Raw genomic sequence first — 23,076 nt, 5'->3', positions numbered from 1 at the left:
CAATTTCTGCAAAAAAAATCAGCTGCGATTTTAATATGGATTGAAACCAATCGGTATATCAGTCGGGGAATACTGCCATCTTAATAGTATTAAGTCTTCTGATCCATTAACATGGAATGTCTTTTCATTTATTCAGGTCTTCCTTAATTTTCTTTCATGATGTTTCATACTTTTTAGTGTACAAGTCTTGTACTTTTGTAAAATTTATTCCTAAGTATCTTATTCTTTTTGATGCTATGTAAAAGGAGTTGTTCTCTTAATTTCTTGTCCTTGTCTAATTGGTCCTTGCTAATGTATAGAATACAACTGATTTTTGTATATTGATCTCGTACCCTCAAAGCTTGCTAAATTCATTTATTGGTTGTAATGGTTGTGTGTGTGTGTGTGTGTATGGATTCCTTAAGAATTTCTTTATACAAGATCATGTCATCTGTAAATAGACATACTTTTACTTCTACCTTTCCAATCTGAATGCCTTTTTTTTCTTTCCTAATTGCTCTGGCTAGAATCTCCAGTGTAACGTTAAATAGAAATGGCAAGAATGGACAGTGTTGTCCTGTGTCCCATCTTAGGAGGAAAATCATTCAATTTTGCACTACAAAGTATGATGCCTGCTGTCAGTTTTCATAGATGTACTTTATCAAGTTGAGGACGTTTCCTTCTATTCCTAGTTTGTTAAATGTTTTTGTCAAGAAAGGGTGCTGAATTTTCTTGAATGTTTTCTTCTGCATCTACTTAGATGACCGTGTGGCTGCACCTTCTAATTACAAAGGTAACAATGACCACTAAAAAGAAATTCAACTTCCAGCCCTCTTCCCCATCATATTTCACTATAATAATCTGTTTACCCTTCCTCCTTCCCTTCCAGACTGTGAGTTACCTGAGGTTAGGGGCCCACCTTAGACATATTTATATCCTCAATATCTAGTCATGTGTCTGCTACATAGGAGTCACTCAATAAATATTTATGGAAATGATGAGAATCACAGTAACCAAGAGCTGAAGGGTCCTTTCCATGGAAAGGGCTGTTGATGCAAAGACTGTGACTGGGATTAAGGTAGGGATGTTCTTAAGGTACAACGTCCCTTACTACAAGCAGTAAATACCACCTGTCTCAAACACTCAGGTAAGCAAGAGGCCTCACAGTATATAGAAAGAGTCATGACTATGGTCTTCTTATAAAGATGGCTTTGGAACTAGATAGTATTTTCTTTCTTTTTTTTTTTTTTTTTTTTTTTTGCAGTACGCGGGTCTCTCACTGTTGTGGCCTCTCCCATTGCGGAGCACAGGCTCCGGACGCGCAGGCTCAGCGGCCATGGCTCACGGGCCCAGCCGCTCCGCGGCATGTGGGAGCTTCCCGGACCGGGGCACGAACCCGCGTCCCCTGCATTGGCAGGCGGACTCTCAACCACTGCGCCACCAGGGAAGCCCTAGATAGTATTTTCAAACACACATTTTTCCAATGCCCAAATTAAGAAGAGAAGACATGGTAATAACTCAGTATTCTTGTGGTAGATAGCAAAAAGGGCAATGATTCTTCCCTTCCTGTAACCACAACTCTTACAATTCTCCAGTGAAGAAGTAGAGCCTCTTTCTCCACCTCCTGAGTCTGAGTTGGTCCTGTGGTTTGCTTTGACCAGCCCTAAGCCTAGACCTCAAGAGGTTATGGATATTTCCCTGCTGGAATCCTGATCATGAGAGATTTAGGACTCAGTTACCTGCTTACCCCAGCCAATTCCCAGCCATCCCTTGGATGGAAGGCCATCTTAGACTGGCCTGTTCTACCGTGACTTGTCAGTCGATCAGCAGCTCATCACCGACATGAGTGAGCTCAGCTGAGACCAGAAGAACTCAGCTCCCAGCTGAGTCTAGCCCAAATTGCCAAATCACAGAATTATGGCCTAAGTAGTGGTTGTTTTAAGCTACTAAGTTCGGGGGTTATCTGTTACAAAGCAAAAGCTAACTGAAGTAATCTATTTATGCCCACATAAATTAGAAGACCAGGTCTATTCCTGGATTGTTAACTAACCAATTCTTTAACCTTGGATTAGTCACTCCACCCTTTTGGGCCTCAATTTCTAAACCAGAGACACAAGGAAAGATGGTGGACTGGCCCAGTGTTTTGCAAACATCATTAAGCAGACAAGGCCCTTCCTCAAATGATGCTCTACAAGGAACCTCAATATATGAAACAGATAAAAAAAAAAAAAAAGGACCTGCCCTGGTTCTCAAAGAAGCTAAACCCCATCTTTTCAGCTTTCCTCTAACTCCCCCCTCTTTCTCCCACCCCAGAACTCTGTGGATAAAGTCTGGAAAGCATTGTGCCATTCAGTTTTTCTAAGGCTTCTCTCGGGCTAACATTCCGTGATTCCAGGCCAGAAGGGGAGACTTAGTTTTGCATGAATCAAGCCACGTTGGCCCCTCTGGTAGCACTGCCCACACTATGTGGGAATTAGTTATTTACTCGTCTGTCTGTTCTGCCAGACTGTGAGCAACTCAACTATACAGACTGCTCTTCCCCCTTTTAGAGTTCCTTCCCTACCCCCACGCTTGCCGCTTGCCCCACAGTACAAAGCACCTGGCCATGTAACTGGATGCTTACATAAATGGATCGGTAGATGGGTGGATATATGGATGGATGGAAGAATGAATGAATGAATGAACAAATGACTACATGATTCAATAATTCATCGGATAATAAATGAATAAATAAATGAGTACATGAATAACTTTGACACGTTATTCACAATCTTTCAGAGACAGAATGAATGTTAGTCTTCTCCCTTAGTGGAAGTCCAGGCTCCCAATAACCTTTTTAGCATTGTCAGACTACTCTTGGCACAGTCTGAAACAACGGTAACTAAATTAGTACCTCTTGGAAAGCAACCCCAGTTATTTTCTCAGATTTCCTATCAATTCCTTTCAAGGTCAGGAAGCATCTCTCAGGCCCCAACTCTGCAAATGTCAGCCAGCCTCTCCCCAGCCCCAACCGTATGGATCACCCTCCCCGACCTGGCAGTTGGCACACACGCCCAAAGACTTACTTGTGCCCTACATAAACAGAAGCTTCTGCAGAAATCTCTGCCCCACTTGTCCACTGTTTTCCCAGCGAAAGCTCACTTCGTGTGCTACCCACTTTGGTTGCGTGGCCACGATGCAGGTGGGTCTACAGATTTCCAGCTGTGTGTTGAGAGCAGGAAGCCCACAGGGAAGTACACTGACTCAGGCCAGGGATTCTTCCTGTCCTCCTTTAAAGCTCCTGCTTCCTGCTCTAAGTTCTTAATGACTACTTACTATTTAAAATCATCTTTAGCTTTAAAGGAGGCTAAGTTTGACAGTGCTGGAAGCCAAGATAATCTGGCCAGAAAGTAGTCTGATGAATTTAATATCTATTTCTTTTAAGGCGGGGAATGAGCATAACAAAGTGCAATCTGGAACAGAAATAGAAGTAAATCCCAGAGAACTGATGCAACACCACTGGGGTAAAACAGTAAGCAGGGATGCCTGGTGACCTTTTGAGTTTGAAGAGATAAGGCCACGTTTCATTGTCTTGTTATTCTATTATTTAAACTCTGTGCCTCAATGGATATATCTGTCCTGCCGTAAAGTTCTTTAAGGTCCCCAGAACACTCTGCATGCCCAATAATTATGGTGTAGAGTAGGCATCTTATTTTATACAATCAATACATTCCTTAAAAGTTGCAGGGTATCACTTTGTTTTTCAATGGAATCGTTGTCAATTTAAAATTTTCATTAGCCTTTGTATTACATAAGTAACATGGAAAAGCAAAAAGGACCTCCCTTCTCAAAAAGAAAAAAAAAAGTTATCTAGTATAATCCCACCTGCCAGAGATCACCACTGTTAACATTCCAGAGCAGTGTTTTTCAAACTATGGCTTGTGGCCCATTAGGAAATCATGAAATCAACTTAGTGGGTCATGACCAGCATCTTAAAAAATGAAACAGAAAAAAGGAGAAGAGGAATAGAATTGGAATAAAGTAAAATACAGGAGGGAAAGATAGAATAATATAGTAAAGAAAGGAAAAAATAAATATATCAGAACGCATTACATAGAGAAAAGTAGTATTGTTGCTAAAACTATTGTCTCAGCTACAGGCATCTACTGGATCACAAATGTAAAACATATTTCTCACTGTGGATCATGATCAAAATATGTTTTAAAAGTACTGATTTGGTATATATCCTTCCAGACGTTTTCTCCCTATATTCTTACATCTTCTTAATAAACATGCAATACTCTGCATACTAATTAGTAGTAAGAGTTTTTAACTTTGGAATATAACATAAACACAATTTTGAGTTCATCAATATCTATTTGTATCATTTTAATGGCAGTAGACTATTTCACCATTCCAGCATGTACTAATGTTGTTTGCTGTACTAATGTATAGTAGTGTTGTTTGTTTGATCAATTTTCTATTGCTAATCATTTAATGTATTTCCAATAATTCGTAATTATAAGCAACACTGAGGCATCTATACATTCTTTTACTTAGATACTTATTTTCTCAGGTTAAATTCTGAAGTGACGTCTCTGGCATACGGTTTTTTTGTATATTAATTTCATAAAGGCCAACTGCTTACTAGAAAATTTACACCAATTCCACACTTCTGTCAGCAGTCTCTGGAAATGATACCAATTCACACTTCCATCAGCAACGTCTGAAAGTACCCTTATACCCACCCCATCCTCATTCCCACCCCAAACCTGACCATTATCAGTATTTCATGTTGGCCTACTTGAATAAATGAGAAAAATGGCAACTTATTTTATTTTGGCTTGATTAGTTATCTGAACTGAGGGCACTCACAGTTAATTTACACCCGCCTTCGAGCAACACTATAGAATACAAATAGGCAACCACCGAGCTAGGAAAGAATCCTGTGTATCCAGGAGGTGAATCTTTTGGGTCCAGGTAGTAAAGGCCTTGATATAGAAGATGACTCCTGCTACAGCCAACGCCTTATTTTACCCTATCTACTAAGTTACCATCAAACAACTAATTAGTTACAGCCAGACACGTAGCCACTGCCTGGCCCCATCCCATGTGGTAACATCCAACAAAGCCATATGCCTGCCATCAGATGCATGGCCGGTACTCCTTGATTCGTGAAACTTTCTGTCCAGACGTCCCAATCCCAGCCCTTCTGAGCATCCAAGGTCCCACCTGGGCATCATCCGTATGTCTTTTTTTTTTTTTTATGCCTCTGCTTCCCCGTCATAAACTGGAGGCAGAAGGCTATCTCAGTGGCGATAAGGAGCTGGGCAGGGTAAACAGAGGATCGAAGCTGAAGACAGACAGCCACGTCTAGATCCTGGCTGAGGCCCTTTTAAGCAGTGTGCTCTTAGAGCCCCCAGGAGAGCCTGTTTCCTCATCTACAAAAAAAAATCACATTTCCATCACAGCGTTTTGAGGGGCTTGTGAAATAACACGAATAACATGTACTAGCAGAAAGAAGTCACACAACAAATGTAAAGGAAACGTGAGTGTGCCCGCGAATTGGCTTGATGTCCGCCTCAACACGTCCAGAAGAATCTCCTTGACGACAGTGAGCTCGGGCAAAAATTCAGCCATTTTCTAAAAACCAGGGGCAGGGCTGGCCACAGAAAAAAAGTTCAGGGGTGCAGAAGAAATTGTAGGCCCTGGTTTCGGCTGTGCCCCCCGAGAAGAGAAGGGCAACTCGAGCCAAGCAGTGGATTTAAGCAAGAGCTACCCAGGTCCTCAGAGTAAATCTGGGTTTTTAAACGCCCCTTATTCTGCATACATCTCTTCCGCATTTCACACCTGGTTCGTAGAGAAGAGCCTATCCTGGCCCCAGCTGCAACTTCTGACCTCACAGAGCCGTCTCATCAGGCCTCCAGCTTTTAAAAGCCAAAAGTCAGTTACAGTCTCCTCTGCATTTGAAGAAAATCTGGGTTAACGGTCCAAAGCAGTTCCCCATGCAAAGAATCAGCTCACTTCTCCTCTAGCCGGTTAAAGGAGTATAGCAAAGTACAGTGAAGCTGAAAACCATGTTCAAATTTATCATAAACCCCCCCTTCCGAAGGCTCAGCTGTGTGTCACTCGGCAGCGGGGTTCCCCGGGGCCTTTTCACAGCCATTTTTCAGACTTAACTGTAAAGGCTTCACACACTTTCACACCCAAAGGAACCAAACGTTCCATCAGAACACCAGGCGGCCGTCCGGCTGCTGGAGCCCCCAGGATGTTTCGGATATTTCCAGGAGGCTTGAAGGAAAAGGCTCAGACTCCAACAGTCGGGCCTCAATTCTCCTCAATTCTCCAGTGAGGAAGCCTGGGGGGCTGGGGTGGGGTTACGGGGGTTACACTACTCATTGAGTCCAGGACTTCTAGCCTCAGCAATGGAGTCTGGGAAGCTGAGCCTGGGTCGGAGGTTTGAAAGAAAGGCCGGTGGGCGGCTTTTTAGAACTTGCTTGAGGCCTCACAAAGTCCCGTCTAGTCCGGGTTGCTACTTTGTGGATCAGATATCCAAGGCCCTGAAAGCAGAGCCACGAGCAGAAACCCCCTCAGCGGGACAGAAAGGCTTTCCCCTCTTCGTTGCCTCTTGCCCTTCTGAGGAAATGTTCTGCTTTGCCTAGATTTTGCATAAAATCTTGACAGTAGGGGCAAATAGAGGAGGCAACTCCCGACAGCTCTAAGGCTAATCCCTCCAAGGGATTAGAGGACTCATCACTCGATGTGTCCTCCATTCCCTCCCCAAGGGAAGGAAGCGATCTGAAAATCCAAAAGGATTCTCCTGCTCACAGAGGAAGAGCTGAAGCCGTGCCAGTAAAGATTCCAGTGGCAAACTCCGATTACAAGGAGTTTCCAAGCGATCTGAAACACAGCTCTGTGAACAGCCCTCGTCTGAGAATCAAAAGGCTCCGTGGCTATGCTTTAATATAAAAAGAGGCGGAAATAAGGTCCTTTGAAGTAAATCACATTTCCTTCATTTTAGACACCCAAACTTTGCCATTACAGATCAGGCATAATCTTTCCATTCCAGAAAAGCAGAACGAAACTTTTGCTTAGCCTAGAAGCCAAGAGACGGCAAGGAATAAGAACAGTCACTGTCAGAGCCTTGAAACATCTTACTGAGGAAGAGAGTTTTGTAAAACTACAAGGCAGGGAGTTTTCACTCAAAAGAAAAGTGTAGGTACGTTCACCAAAAGCTAGGAACTAGAATGTTCATAGCAGCATTATTCAGAATAACCCAAACAGGAAACTATCCAAATGCCCATCAACAACAGAATGGGCAAATAAATCACGGTACAGTCATACAAAGGAATACTATACAGCAATGAAAATGAACGACCGACACTTACATACAACATAGATGGGTCACACAAACATAATTTTGAGCTGACAAAAAAATCCATATACAAAAAAGCACATACTGGATGATGACACAAAAGACCAAAACACACTGTCAGAAGTCAGGATAATGGCCAACTAGGTGGGGAGCGGGGGGCATGCTTGGAAAGGAACTGGCAGGATTTCCAGAGGGCCGTGAATGCTGTTTCTTATTGCAGGTGCTGGTTAAAGAGGCACGTTCAGTGCGTGAAGATTCATCGATCTGTACATTTATAACTTGTGCACGTTGCTTTGTGTTGTAATTAGCTCTTAAAAGTTTTACAAATATATGTATATCATTTTTATATGGTGGGAGAGAAAGAGAATGAATATGAATGAATTCTATTGGTCACAGGTAGCAACGTTTCTCTAGAAACTAGAACTCTGTTAACAAGTCTTAATTTCCATTTGCTTACTTGAGGAAAGCTGTTACACTGCTCTGGGCACACACAGAAACTCTTTATGTGTCTCAGGGAAAAAGACTCTATATTTAGAGCCCCTTTTATTCCGTGAAAGTACTTTGGAGTACTTTCGTCACCTGTTCATTTTCAGGAAAACCAGTCGTTTTTTCTCCCTGCGCTGTATCTCTACATTAGTCAGGGTCGGCTAACTGCTGTAACAAATATCCCCTAAACCTCCCAAGGAAAGTTTACTTCTCCCTTATGTGAAAGCCAATCGGGTGGCGGCAGACAGCCTTTTACGTGGTGATTCTGGGACCCAGGCTCCTTCTGTCTGGTGGCTCTACCATCCTTTAGGGCCTTGGAGTCCTCTGCTGAATCCTCTGCATGCAACCAGCACGGCGGGGAGGAAATAAACTGCAGAGGATCAGGTAGGAGCTTTTATCTGCCCATCCCAGGGGAGAGCAATTATTCCTCTCACATTCCATTGGACAGAACTCAGTTACATGGTCCCACCTAAATGCAAGGGAGGCTGGGAAATGTAGTCCAGCTGTGTTGCCCAGGGGGAAAAGGGCAAAGCAAGTCATTACCGGACACGATACAGACAGTCCCAGAAAGTGAGGGCACGGGCGTCTGCACTCAGCACCACTGCCACAATGGTACACGTCCTCAGCCAGGCCTCCCCCACCATCAGCAGAAGTCCACGTCCCCCAAAACAATGAAGGTGTAATGGCAGCCGATGCTAAATTGTTCTTGCAGTATCCCATGACATGAGTTAGGCTAGCCAAGCCAGAAAGCGGGCTGGGATTCTTCTGCTCTCATCTGCACCCTGCATCCAGCCAGCCGGAATATTTATGCTGGTTGACGAGCGACAGGGGCTGGGTGTTATCCATTTTCACATCTGTTTCCTTTACCCAAGCCCCCTGATAATAATAATGATAAAACAACAACAATAGTAGCATTGATGGCATACGGGCGTTCGCCAGCACTTACTATGTATTCTGTGTATATGTCACACACTGCCGGACCTGTCTATGGATTGATTCGCTCAGTCTTCACAACCATTCTCTGTGGTGAGTCCTAACACTATCCCCATTTCACAGATAAGGAAACTAAGACAAAGAGGCTACAAATTTGTCCAAGGTTGCATAGCTGGCAAGTATCAGAACTGAGAGAATCAAAGGCCTTTCACTAGAAAGGCAACTGGGATTCGTAACACAGCCTGTGATCATGACAAAAAATCCCAGACCCTCAGGGTACAAACCTTGAACCCAAGCTCCCTAAAGGGGGCTTGATCCAACCAAGGTGAATAGGCCACAGAAAAGTGGACAGAGCAACTCGGAAAGAAAGTCCAACCTGAGAAGTAAAGAAGGGTGTCTCTCTGGTTTGGGTTTCGTTTTGTTTTGTTTTAAATTTTCCTTCTCACTCAACAGCTGTTCAAAACTGTGAATCGGCAAATCAATCAAGAAAACCCAAAAGGGCTTCCAATTGACCTTGACCAGCCAATGCTCTTAATAGGCTACACCTCTCACTGTCTTTACTCAAATGAGCGTGTAAGTGAATCTTATTTCTCACTATCACCTCCCACTCTGACACCAGCCTGAGATTCGCCGGTCTTAGGCTACGGGGAAAGGGTTAAAATAAAGCCACACAAGCAGCAACCTTATGCAATATATTTTCCTTCGCGCAACTGGATTAGTTTTAATTAGCGAAAGCTCAAACTTTGCCAGATGAGCTCCAGTGACATCTGATACCTGAGCAAGGCTCCAAAATCTCTTCTCTCACACTGAAGGCATTTAACCCAAGTGAAACTCTCCGAAAACCTTCCACGACAGCCTTCCCGGTGTCTCTTCTTGGTTTGCCCACTTTCCCCCAACACTGCCCCAAACTTTGAAGCATCCCTCTCTGCTATTTATGAAGCAGAAAACCCCATGACTCTCACATGGAAAAGGATTTCCGTGGGGTTTATTCATGCCGCGCTCTCCCCGCCCCCAAAGCTCAGCCCTAGCATCAAAGTCTCAATGAACGTGTGCCATCTTGTAAACGGGAGCACTTCCGGGGCGAGGAGGCGGCGGGCTGAGGCAGCAGAGCTTTGATGCGAAATTCACACGGAAAATACAGCTTTACTCGTACTATTGAAATATAAATCCATAGTGGGAAGCAGCCGCATAGCACAGGGAGATCAGCTCGGTGCTTTGTGACCACCTGGAGGGGTGGAATAGGGAGGGTGGGAGGGAGACGCAAGAGGGAAGAGATATGGGGACATATGTATACGTAGAGCTGATTCACTTTGTTACAAAGCAGAAACTAACACACCATTGTAAAGCAATTACACTCCAATAAAGATGTAAAAATATACACATATAAACCCAGGCTCGAGGAACAGAGTCCAGATGCACTTTGGAGAGAAACAAATATTGATATTATAATCTAATGAACACTGTCTCACTGGCTGTCATCCTTCCTCATAGCTCCTACTTCTTTCCTCCCTCAGTTGTCTAGTAGTAAAAATCAAGAGTAGCTGAACTCCAGAGTAGGGCTTCTTATTCCACAAATCTAAATGCACTTAGATATAATAATTAGAAATCACGTTTTAAACAACTTTCCTCATCCTCCAGCCAGGCTTCAAGCATCAGCTGAAAACAGTTACAAATCAGCGTTCCCTGCTACTTACAAGTTTGCTTAAGAGTAGTAAGTTCTTTCTTTTCCCATCTCTTTTTAAATGTTATTTTAGCTTTATCTTAGAAAAACTCCTACTTCTAAGTTACCCCTGGGGCCTCTGAGGCCAGATTCTTATCCTTGTGTCAAGCCGTGCTCTCCCTAGAGCTCGGCACCAAGATGTTATAAACAGCGGCATCAGACCAAAGTGAGGAAACTCCACTGTCCCAATTTGTGTTAGAAATCTGTTTTTTTTCTTTCAGTCTTTTTTAATTGGGATGCAACGGCCATACACTAGTTTCAGGTGTGCAACGTAATGGCTCAATATTGGTATATATTGTGAAATGACTGCTCCAAGAAGCCTACTTAACATCCACCATCTTACACAGTGACAATTTTTTTTCTTGTGATGAGAACTTTGAAGATCTACCCTCTTAGCAGCTTTCAAATATACGTTATTATTGACTATACTCACCATGCTGTGCATTACATCCCCAGGACTTTTATGTTATAACTGGAAGTTTGCTCCCTTGCAAATCTCAAACATGGAATCTCTAGTTCTTAGCCTGATCCTACTGGATGGTCCCGAAGTTTCTGTGGAATTCTTATCTTCCACGCCCATATTCATACAACAGGCCTGACAGGGGCTGGTGTGAGGGCACCAGAGTTCAAAAACTGTTTTCTAACCTCAGAAGAGTACTATCTATCTGAAGAGACGGAAGAGTCGCCATCTTAATAGGAGGGTGGGTTACACAGGTGAATACAGTTGTTAAAACTCACCAAACTACACACTTGAGAGCTGTACATTTCACTGCAAATTATACATGGACTTTTTTTTAACATCTTTATTGGAGTATAATTGCTTTACAATGTTGTGTTAGTTTCTGTTGTAAAAAGACTATTGTCTTTTCAATTGCTCCGAGACAGCAAAATAAGATTAATCAACAAGGCTCTGAGACAAGAGCCTGCCTGGACGTTTAGAAGTGGCTTTGCAGGGAGGAGATACGGGAACATGTGTATATGTGTAACTGACTCACTTTGTTATAAAGCAGAAACTAGCACACCATTGTAAAGCAATTATACTCCAATAAGATGTTAAAAAAAAGTAAAAATAAAAATAAAGAACTGGCTTTGCAAAACGCATTAGACACGTGTGAGAATTTGCTTTCGCTCCTCCTAGCAGGAGCATGAAACGTTATAACATGGCTTCCCTTGGAGCAAGTCCGGCAGAGTAAGGGGTGGGGGGGTCCTTTCCTTTTCAATTTTATGCCCTTCTGTGTGGGCCGAGGTGCCCAGCCCTGAACATGAAACAAAAGATGCCAACAGCTCTAAGCTGGAACCAACCGCTTCTCATTACTTCCACCAAACTACCACTGTCTCTCACCAGGACAGCCTCGGACTTGGTCTGTCTGCTTCTACCCCTGCCTCTCCCACAGTCTCTTCTTGACCGAGTAGCCAAAGTGATCCTTTTAACCTCTAAGAAGTCAATCATGTTACTGCTAGGCTTGAAACTGTCCAGTGAGTCGCCACTTCACTCAGAGCAAAGGGCAGAGTCCTCACTCACGATGGCCTACTACACTCTACCCCGCCGAGCCGCCTTCCAGCCCCCCTCCCCGGCCTCCTCTCCTCCCACTCTCCTCCCTGCATGCCCCAAAGCCACCACACTGGCCTCCTTACCAGCCCTCCATCACACCAGGCACGCTCTCAGCTCAGGGCCTTGGCAGGATCTCCGGTTTCCTCTGCTGAAACACGTCCTCCAGCGTACTACCTCATTAACTCCCTCACCTTTTCCCAATCTTCACTTAAATGCCGTTTCCTCAATGAGGCCCACCTGACCGCCCCACTGAAAACGGCAACCTCACTCCAGTCCTCTGGACGGCCCTCGCCCATAACACTTAACACCTGCGAACGTGCTTTGTACTCTCCTTACAAGTAATACTAGGTTTGTTGTTTATGGTTTCTCTCTCTCCTCTGTAAACTGTTTGGAACTTTTTGTTCACTGGTGAAACTCAAGGGCCTAGAAGAGTGCCTGGAATACAATAAATGAATGACTCTGGATACTAAGGTCATTGGTCATTTTATTTTGATACCTCTCTGCATAACAAAAAGAGGCCACAAAGGGCTTCCCTGGTGGCGCAGTGGTTGAGAGTCCGCCTGCCGATGCAGGGGACACGGGTTCGTGCCCCGGTCCGGGAAGATCCCACATGCCGCGGAGCAGCTGGGCCCGTGAGCCATGGCCGCTGGGCCTGCGCGTCCGGAGCCTGTGCTCCGCAACGGGAGAGGCCACAACAGTGGGAGGCCCGCGTATCGCAAAAAGAAAAAAAAAAAAAAAAAAAGAGGCCACAAAGAACATAGAGATCTTAATAGCCGTCTGACCACACGGAGGGACAGAGAACTGCTTGGTCAGCTGTCTCCTTCCCCCTGACCCAGCATTACAGATTCAGGCACAGGTTTACACCTGCTTGGAAAAAATTAACACAGGCCTCCCGCTCTGCATGATCCAATTATAGTACCAATAAAATAACAGCCAATAATTGCCAGGGGCTCACCATGTACCAGGCACAGCTCTAAGTGCCCGAGCGCTCAACCTGACTCCTCTGGCCCTGTCAACAAACTGATGTAGCAGGTACTGTTTTTATCTCCATCCCATAATAGATGAAGACCGGGGACCCAGGATTTGAAGCGCGTGGTCTAACTTCAGCTTCCATACTCTTAACCACGTACTAGCTTCCTCTCGACAATTAGATAAACCAGATACCCGACAACCTTGCTCAAACTGAGCCCAAGCAAACTCCGAAGGTTGTGAATTCCAGACCTTTCTTGAAGGAACAGAGCACAAGGACATAAAGTTCTCACCACGTATCCTCAAAGAAAGGCAGGGACAGGCACTGGGATTCTCTGCCTTGGACAAACCAGGCACTTTGGAGCCAGAGAAATGGACTCTAGGACCCAGAGAGTTCCCTTGCCGTCCAGCTTTACAGTCCTTCGATGGCGAACACCAAAGCGGGTTCCCCCAAATAAACTCTTTATCCATTATACACAAGGAAATTTAAATAGCCCCTCTGATGGCTGTGAGTCCAGTTTGAGCCAGACTAACCTCATTTTCCTTTTGAGTAGGGTTATTAGACTGGGAGATCAAAGAAATGCTACAGACATATGGTATCTTGATTTCAGCAAACCATGTGACAATCACTCATGATGATAGATCTTGTGGGCAAGGTGGAGAAATGTGGTTTGAATGGGAAGGTGGGGGGAGCGTTCGGGGCTGCTGCAACAATGGTACCCAAGGAACAGTGATTAATACACGTCAGCCTGGAGGGATGTTGTTAGCACCGCCTGCCAGTGTGCTCTGGCCTTGAGTACATCGGAACAATAATTTTATCAAAGATGTGGGTGATGGGGTAGCATCATGTTGAGGATGTCTGCAAAGAGCAAAACGCTGTGGGCAGTAGCTGACACACTGAATCAAGATTTTAAACCATCACCACTGATTGGAAATGAAAGAGCAAAGCAAGCAAGATTCAATTTAACAGAGACAATGGGGGAGTCTTGTGAAATTTAAGTTCAAAATACCAACTACACAAATGGAACAGAGGAAGCCTCTGTGGCATTAAGATTCCTGGTTGAAGGAAGTGAAGTTGTTTCACCTGGGATGAAGAAAGCTTAGGAGGGACAATAACAGTCACCTCTAGACACTTAAAGAGGTCCTGGAAAAGAGATTATAAGCAGATTCCATATGGCTCCAGACAGCAGATTAGGACTGAAAGACAGGCATTGCCAAAAGACAGATTTAGTCTCAGTGTAGATAAGGATTATTTGAGAATGGGAACTATACAGCAATAAAGTTGGGGTGTGGGTGGCCACGCCTAGGAGTCTCAGAGCGCATAGAAACTAGATGGGCTTCCGCTTGGGACATCTCTAAAAAGAGTCCCACCCTGAGTGGGAGGCTGGATTTGAGGGACACTAGGGTCTTTCCCAACTCTAAGATCCCAAGACTGTCCAACCCTTGTTAACTTCATTTTGTTCTTGCTTAATTTCACTTTGAAGGACTTGGGTGTTTCATAATTAAGGAATGTTTCAGCATACGGATGCCCAGGTCCTCAGATTCCTATTTCACTACACTCAAACCTTCTCATGTTCATTAATAGATTGAGGGACAGACATTAGCGTCAGAAACAAAAATTGACCCTGCCTGTCTTAGTCATTTACAGAGATGAGCCAGACAGGGTCTCTGCCCTTTGTGGGCTTACGGTCTGGTTAAGAGTGCTCTCCAAAACCTTATTTCAACAAATTTAGACCCTAGAATGAGAGCCTTACATTCAGAAACCATTCTCACCTCATTATCTTTTGTTTTCACTTACTATCAAGATGTGATTCATGAGGAATTCTTGATGCAAAAAGAACTTGCAGGAATTTCTGTGATTGATAGTTTGGTCTTGGGATACTCTTCCCATGATTGTTTTTAACCGAGGGTCCCACAAAATCTTTTGGTTCACGATTTTTACTAGAGTTAAAAAGAAATTCAACTGAACTATCAAAACAAAATCCCAACTGCATTTAAAATTGTCTTTGTTCTAAAATTTCAAAGCATTGGGACTTACCCGGCAGTCCAGTGGTTAGGACTCTGTGCTTCCACTACAGGGGGCCAGGGTTTGATCCCTGGTCAGAGAACTAAAATCCCGCAAGGCACGGATGCGGCCACAAAAGAAAAATTCAAAGCATTATATGAAGTCAATGGATCTTCAAGACGTTTGCGCTGACGTGGGACAACAGGAAAGATGTCATATGTGACTGGAACTTAAAGGTGATGCCCACCGTAGACCAGAAGCCCGGAGACTGAAGATGTTTCTGAGCACTTATGCGGCATTTACACTTTCCTGATGGCATTGTGTGGAAAATGCCTCCACAAACAGGAAGAAAGGAATCTTTATTGTTACCATCTTAGCAATATCAGCCCAACAGAACCTCAAGGATTTCCGAGGTAAAGCAGTTTGGTAGTTTTGATCTAGAAGCCCAATCCAGGGACTCCCCTGGTGGCCCAAGTGGTTAAGACTCCACGCTCCCCACGCAGGGGGCCCGGGTTTGATCCCTGGTCAGGGAACTAGATCCTGGACGCCGCAACTAAGAGTCCGCATGCTGCAACTAAGACCCGGCACGGGTAAATAAATAAATATTAAGTAGATAAATAAATAAATAAATACCCAATCCAGTACAACAAGTCCAGAAAGAAATGTGCTGCTGTTACTGGTTATGAGGAAATTACACCCATGAATTATTAACACTTGAAAGATTACGTTTTTCTCAGTAGCTCCGTGATGGGTTTAAAAGCAGCTTTCAATGGAGCTATTCGGATATCATAATGCCTCAGAAGAACTCACTGAGTAGAGCCAGGAGGAAAAGACGCCTAACGACAGTTCCGAAAATATCCCCCCCTAAAAACACATTAAGCAGACTGCAAAGGGTTTCTGCGAGTGGTAGAACGAACAGAAAGGGGAGGAAAAGGATGATCCTTCCAAAGCAGGCTGAACCCACAATTAGCACTGCCATACCGACCCCAAATGATCGATTCACCCCCTGCGTAACTTCCTCGTCTACGTCTGGGCTTAGCAGGTCCTGGGTCTGCTCTGGCTGAAATGGCGCATCTCACACAGGGAGCGTGGGTCTCTCGGGGCCGTCATCACCTGCCCATTCTACAGGACGATAAGCAGTCCCCTCAAAGGCTGGCCGAGGAAACGCTGAGGAACTGAGCGGGTGTGTCTCGGTCATCGTGGACCTGAGCTCCTTTCCAGCCTCTTCTCACCTCTGAAGCACTGACGATCTCCTCCTACGCCAATGAGAGGTTAGACTGTGAGCTCACTAAAGGGTAGTAAGTTATTTCCAGACCCAGCACAGAGCGACGGGAGGGCTTGGCCATGTGACGAATCTAGTGACCCTCGGGGAAGGAGTTTAGGGAAAAAGAATGAGAAGCACCACCTCTACCACACTCCCAGCCCTAGGTCTCTGTCCTCACAGTTCAAAGATTAAACAGGTTGCTTTGACATGGGTTCTCCCAGACCTGATGAGTACAAATGCAAGTTCAAGTGCAAGAAGGCTTCGTGGGAGGCGACCCCAGGAAGCACCCACAGGTAACTGAGAAGTGAGACGGAGAAAAGAAGGCAGTGAATACACAGTGTGTTTTCCAATTAAGTCGCCACTGTGGGCAACTGCAGCTCAGTCCTCTGGGGAACTCTGAGAGATGGTGTAGAACGTGCCTCAGAGCTCTCGCCTCCAAGGCGCAAGGAAGTGAGGCCACTGGTCCACCAACGCCCCGTCCATCATTGACTGAGTACTACTTCAGAGGCAATGATTCACTTGCACTTCTGGCTTTCCCTGTGTGCAAGGCCCAGCGCGGTCCATCAGTCAGAAAAAAAAAAAGCCCTAGGCAGAGTCACAGGAGTTGGCAGTTAGCAGCCATCAGAATGAGAGGTGAGGGCTGAAGGAATCTAGCAGGGCGCCAACACAGTCTGCCGTCCAGAAGGAGAAAAGCTAAGATAAAGGTTAGCACAGAGTTCTAGAAAACTCGGAGGCGGGAGGTGGCAGGCAAGGAATCAGATTCCACTTCACAGAGAAGATGACGTGTCCACTGATTATCAAAGAAAGAGCAGAAATGAGCCAGCAAAATGTTCCAGAAGAAAAGAGTAGTATACACATTGGCCCGAAGGATGAGAAAGCCTGGCAAGTTGGGGTACAGCCAGTAGTTCAGTGTGACTGGACTGGGGTGGAATGTGGGGAAGGCAGGGAGGGACACGTCAAGTGGACAGAAGCGTATCGAGAAGGGCCTTGATTTTCATACTGTAATTCCCCTGGATTTGTGCAGCAACGTGTGGGAGAAAAGACTGATGTTTGGGAATAGTTTGTGCACTCAGACCTGGACCCTAATTCTAGGCTCCAGCGCTTTCTAGCTGCTGCTCCCCAGAGCAAGTTGCTAATCCTCAGTAAAGTACGAAAATCACTCTCATAGAGTCGCTGTGACGATTAAGTAAGATGATTCATATAAAATCTTAGCATAGGGCCTGACATAGAGCAGAACTGAATAAATGTTAACTAAAAATAAAATAAATCGACTCGCTAGATGACAAACGTGTTACTGCGGTGAGATGGGAAAACGATGGTCTTTTCAGGACATGGCAGTGGATTAACTGTGCATCTAACATGGAAAAAAGGCATCTTGATCCCTACCTCATACTATTTGCAAACATCAATTCCATGTGAATCATGGACCTAAACGACAGAGGCAAAACAAAAAAAAACTTCTAGAACATAAAAGAATATCCTCACGACCATGGGGTCAGTGAAGAATTTACGAACAAACAGAACAGAGCACGAAGACCACTAACCATAAAGAAAAGGATCCTTAAGTCGGACTACATGAAAATAAGAACTTCCGCTCACCAAGAGGTAACACTAAGAGAGGAAAAAGGCACACAACAGAGAGACGGTAATTGCAATATCTATAGCTCACAAATAACTCATATACACAACATATAAAGAACTCCTACAAGAAAAAAACATACAAAGAACCTTACTGGAAAGGGAGTAAAGGTCTCGAACAGGGAATTCACAAAAGAGAATATTCAAGCGGTCAAAAATATATATGAAAAGGTGTTCAATCTCACAAGCCATCAGCAAAATGCAAATTAAAACCACAATGAGATTTTTATTAGCTACCCACAGAGTAGCTACAGTGGCCATATATACACTACCAAATGTAAGGTAGATAGCGAGTGGGAAGCAGCCGCATAGCACGGGGAGATCAGCTCGGTGCTTTGTGACCGCCTGGAGGGGTGGGATAGGGAGGGTGGGAGGGAGGGCGACGCAAGAGGGAAGAGATACGGGAACATATGTATAACTGATTCACTTTGTTATAAAGCAGAAACTAACACACCACTGTAAAGCAATTATACTCTAATAAAGATGTAAAAAATAAAAATAAAAAAGACCATACCATACTTGTTCTCTCTTCATCCCCTCTTATGTGGCCTTCCTCTCCACCCCTCCACTTACACAGCAGTTAGCCGGGCCACTCATTGCTAAAAACGTACCCAGCTCAATGGCCTTGCCTCAGCGCTCATCTTCCTCTCAGAAGCATTTGACCGAAACGATTCCTCCTCCATTCCTGAGACACCTTCTCCTGGCTTCCATCATACCATGCCCTCCTGATTTCCCTTCTAGCTTGCTCACTGCTCTTCCTCAGTCTTTCTTCTCCTCTACTAAAATTCCCAAGTTGGACTGCCCTAGGCTAAGTCTTGGTCCCCTTTTCTTTACTCTCTACACGGTCCCGAGCTCCAGGGCTTCGCGTATCATCTCTACCCTTACATCTCACATCTACATCTCCAGCCTGGACCTCTCTCTTCAGTTCTGAACTCACACGTCTAATTGTCTAAGACACAAGCAGCTCAAGTTAACATGGCACAAACAGAAAAGCATTGATTCCATCCCCGCCCCCAAAGATAAAAGATCCACTCTTCCACGAACCTTACCCATTTCTGGAAATGGACCTTCTATGAGCTGTTTAAGCCCAAAACAACAACAACGCTGGGTGTCATCCACAATTAGTATTATTATTTGCTCTTATACCCTGTACCCAAACCAACTGGTAAGTCCCGTCAATTCTATTTCCAAAGTGAATTCAGAATCCAAGCACTGTTCACCGTCACCTTAGTCCCAGCCACGGTCACCACTCACACTGTCTAACTGGTCTACCAGCTCCAGACTTGCCTCCGGAGCGACTTTGCTGAAGTGTGTGTCAGATCATGTCACCCCCGCAAAAACCACTCCAGCCTGTCTCAGGGCAACAGGAAGCAGCTGTCCAAGGATGAAGCAGCATGGAGAATGGTGACCCGGGTGGGAAGGCTATACAGGGGGCATGGAGGCACCCAGACACATTCAAAGGGAGAGAAAAGAGAACTTCGGTCACTTCCAGGCTCCCTCTCCCTTTGAAGCTCCCTGAGACCTTGAGCAATGCTAAAGAGAGATGCATGAGGTAGCAGACGCCACTGGTACTCCACCCACACACGGCCCCTCTCCCCTCCCCAGGCAAGCCCTGCAGACATTCCGGTACACACCATAGGCTTTTGGCATCTCTCTACCTGGCCCGGGAGCCTGCCGAGCCCACACCGGGGGCAGGCCCAGGAGCCAGGGAGTTCATACCCCAGGTGCTCTCCATCAGTGAGCGATGGAAGTTGGTGGAGAAATACTGCAGCGTCCTCACTCCTCAGTGGGATGCTTCTGAGGTGTGTGCTGGATTGAACCCCAGTTGCCCACTTCCCCACTCCCTCCCTGTGCTTCCTGGGATCCCCTCTCAAATAAACTCCTTGCACAGAAATCCTTGCCTCCGTCTCTGCACACTGGGAAGCCCAAATTAAGACACAGAATACTGTGCTTTTCCTCCCGAAGGTAATGCCTTTTACGACATCAAACAGGAACAATGCCATCCTAAATTTATCTGGACAAGAGGAGAGGTCTGTGCACAAAGTATGGAGACACCATTTTTGAAAAACGTAAAAATAATAGGTTTGAAGTCTATTCCTCGTATTATATGAGCCCCATCTTCATTTATTTATTCATGTATAAATATGCACAAATAGAGTATATGTTCATCAGTCATATGCACACACCAAAAATCCCCTCTCTTCTCCATTCACCATTAGATTGTACTCCAAACAGTGAAAAGGATTATATTAAATTCTGGGTACATAACTACCCCCTCCTGCCTCTAAAGAAAAAGGGGAGAAGAGAACTCATTCTGCTCCATCGCTGAGTTTCACTTGTGAGAAATCTAATTTAAGGTGCAGTGGGTCACGCACACGCACACGCACACGCACACACACACATACGGGAAATGTATGCACCACTCAACAGTCTGCAAAACTTCCCTCCACTTCTTTTGAAGTGAAATCACCACTCACCCTGACCACACTCCCCAGATATCAGCGCTGTTGAAAGTGAAGGGCCGGTCCCTGCTGTGTGGTTTGAGGTAAAAAGGAGGCAGGATTAAAGCGCTCATTTCAAGTCCCAAAAGTAAAATACGACTTGGCCTACGGCAGTCCTAATTCTTTCCAGAACTCATCCCCGGAATTGCCCTTTTAAACAACCAGTCATTAACCCAACTCCGGGTCTTTTATAGCTGCGAAAACCGATCGCGCACATCATTTATTCATTACGCTTATTATTATTGTTATTGCAGAAAAGCAGCGAATTCCCGGGGCGGGGTTCAGAGGGGTTTTTTTTGGGGGGGGGGTAGTGCGCGAACGGGGCGGGGGGGTCGGTTAGGAGGCTGTGCGGGTTGCGGGACTGAGGTGCCCGGAAGTCCCCGGGGAAGGATGCCGTGAGGGCGCCCCCGCCCCGCGCGCTCCGCGGCCACCGCCACCGGCGCAGCTGCTGCAGCAACCGGGGAAGCTTCTTATGTAAGTCAGAGCCGCTGACATCACCTTCGCTGCGAGCGTCGCAGCCGCTGGACTAGGCGCCAAAGGACCGGCGTGCTGGCTTACGGCCCCCGCCCACCGTCCGGTTGTTCCTAAATGACTCCAACGCCTCCCGATTTAGCCAACCGTGTGCCAGGGGACTCTCCTGAGCGCCAGGATGACATTTATTGGGAGCCCTGGGATGTCGCAAGAGTGAAGTTAACGGGCAGCAAAGGTGTCCAGGGGTCTTGTACACACGGGTGAATTTGGACGACATTCCACGTTGGGGGAAAGGGAGGGGGGCGGAACCCCTCCGAGAAGATGGCACAGACAGCCATTTAGTAGGAACCCTGTTCTGTTCAGGACAGAAGAGATGCCCAAGGGTCTCATCGATCTCCCCAGGGCCGGGGACACTCCTCCATCCACGCCCCTCCCAGGCCAGAAGGCTGGAGCAGAGCTCTTCGGAGTTCACTCCGGGAGGCGAATGGCGCCGCGCTACGTCGCACACAAACGCAAGGCACAAGTTCGGGGCTTGGTGCAGCACGTGAGGTCACAGTAAGAGGGACAAAAACGCCACGGCGTTGCAGAAGCCCTAAGAGGACACTCACTGCTCCTCGAGCGGCCCAAGCACGCACTGGGGTGGGGGTGGGGGGACTACAGGGCTCCGGGATGGGCTACTGGAAACCACAGAAGTTGCACCAACCTCCCGCCCCGCCGGGGAGGCACCGAGAAATCGAGCCCCAGAGGTGAATGACAGGCCCCCCTGTCTCCTGTGTTCCCATAAATGCTCCCTCTCAGCCCACGGCTGCCTTCGAGTCCCGAGACTGCCCCTTTAACTTTCTCCCCTCCGCGTCTGCGTCCCTGCCCCGAACTCCGGGAGGCCTGGGGTGGGTCTCAGGGGAGGCAAGCGTAAGGTGCAGAGCTGCAGCAGGCGCGGCGCCGGGATTGCGGCGACCGCGGACGGCGCGAGGGTGCGGCGCCGACGCGGAGCGCCGGGCGGGCGGGAGGACGGCGCGGGTACTCACGCACTGCCTCCTGCTTGGGGTCCAGCGTGCCGAGCACGCGCTGCACGCCACCGAGCTTGCCCTGCAGCGCCCAGACGCGACGGTGAGTGAGCTGGATGTCGCTCTCGAGCTCCTGGAAGAGGCTGCACGCGTGCCGGGCCACGTCCGAGAGCTGCCGGAGGACGCGGGCCAGCGCCGCGTTGCTGACCGCGCACAGGTCCAGCATGAGCAACACGGCCGCGGCCGCCGCCGAGGACGCCTCGCCGGCCGCTGACGCCGCCTCCAAGACCCCTGCCGCGCTCTCCTCGCCCGCCGCGGGCGCCTCTCCGTGCGGCGGCAGCGCCTGGTCGGTTGGCGCGGGCAGCGCGCGGGGCGCGCGGGGAGGATCCTCCGGCCCCGGCGCCACGGCCTCGTCCCGTCGGCCGGGCAGCTGCAGGGGCGGCGGCGGCGGTTCAGCGCTGCCTCTGTTCGCGTCCTCCGCCGGGTCAGGCGCCGGGCGTCGCTGCCGGCACAGCCACTGCGGCTCCACGATCCGCTTGGCGAAAGGCATCCCGCGCAGCCGGGCCGCGACTTTCTGGTCTCCTCAAAGCGCCCCGGGCGAGCGGGGAAACGGGCGCGCCCACCTGGGTGGAGAGGGGTTAGGAGTCGGGCAAAGGCGCGTTCGGGGAGTCCGGATACGCAGGGGGCTCCTCGCTCACCTGGCCTCCTCCTCGTCCCCGCCCTCCCCTTAGCAAATCAGTCCAGCCGCTCCTCCTCCGCGTGCACCGTTCCCTGAGGAGGATGACAAGCGCGGGGCACAGAAATCCCGGGGCGCGCCTTGGCTCTCCTCACTTGCTTCCAACCCGGGTCGGCTGGCTCAGCTCCATCATTCCTGCGCTCGCCGCCGCCGCCCCGGCCGCTGCCGCCGCCACCGCCTATATAAATGGGCGTGTGTGTGTGTGTGTGTGTGTGTGTGTGTGTGTGTGTGTGTGCGCGCGCGCGCGCCTGTGCGCGCGCACCCCCGCGCGTGTGTGTCTGGGTGGGTGGGTGTGCGCGCGCCTCAGTTTGAAAGTACCCCGGCTCAGGCCTCTCCCCGCGCGCCCCTCGGCCGCTCCGGGGAGCAATTGCGCCCGGGATCTGTCTCCCTCTCTGGGCTGGGAGGAGGTTTCGGAAGGGCGCTTTGAAAACCCGGAGAGAGGAATCCGCCTCCAGCCCAGGCGC

The 23,076-nt window shown here is 47.4% G+C and overlaps 1 protein-coding gene across 1 annotated transcript in view; it reads right to left on the bottom strand.

The window, feature by feature from the left end:
- NHS (NHS actin remodeling regulator) overlaps positions 1-22,700 on the bottom strand; it is a 347,396-nt gene extending 324,696 nt beyond the window's left edge. Inside the window, exon 1 of the mRNA XM_079911197.1 lies at positions 21,898-22,700. Within this exon, the coding sequence (XP_079767323.1) occupies positions 21,898-22,426 (529 nt within the window). The 5' untranslated portion in view covers positions 22,427-22,700. The remainder of the gene's footprint in view (positions 1-21,897) is intronic.
- Positions 22,701-23,076: the final 376 nt, after the last annotated feature.

Source organism: Stenella coeruleoalba (assembly GCF_951394435.1).
Source record: "Stenella coeruleoalba genome assembly, chromosome: X".
NCBI classification, from domain to species: Eukaryota; Metazoa; Chordata; class Mammalia; order Artiodactyla; family Delphinidae; genus Stenella; species Stenella coeruleoalba.
This window is presented reverse-complemented; position numbering and strand designations above follow the sequence as displayed.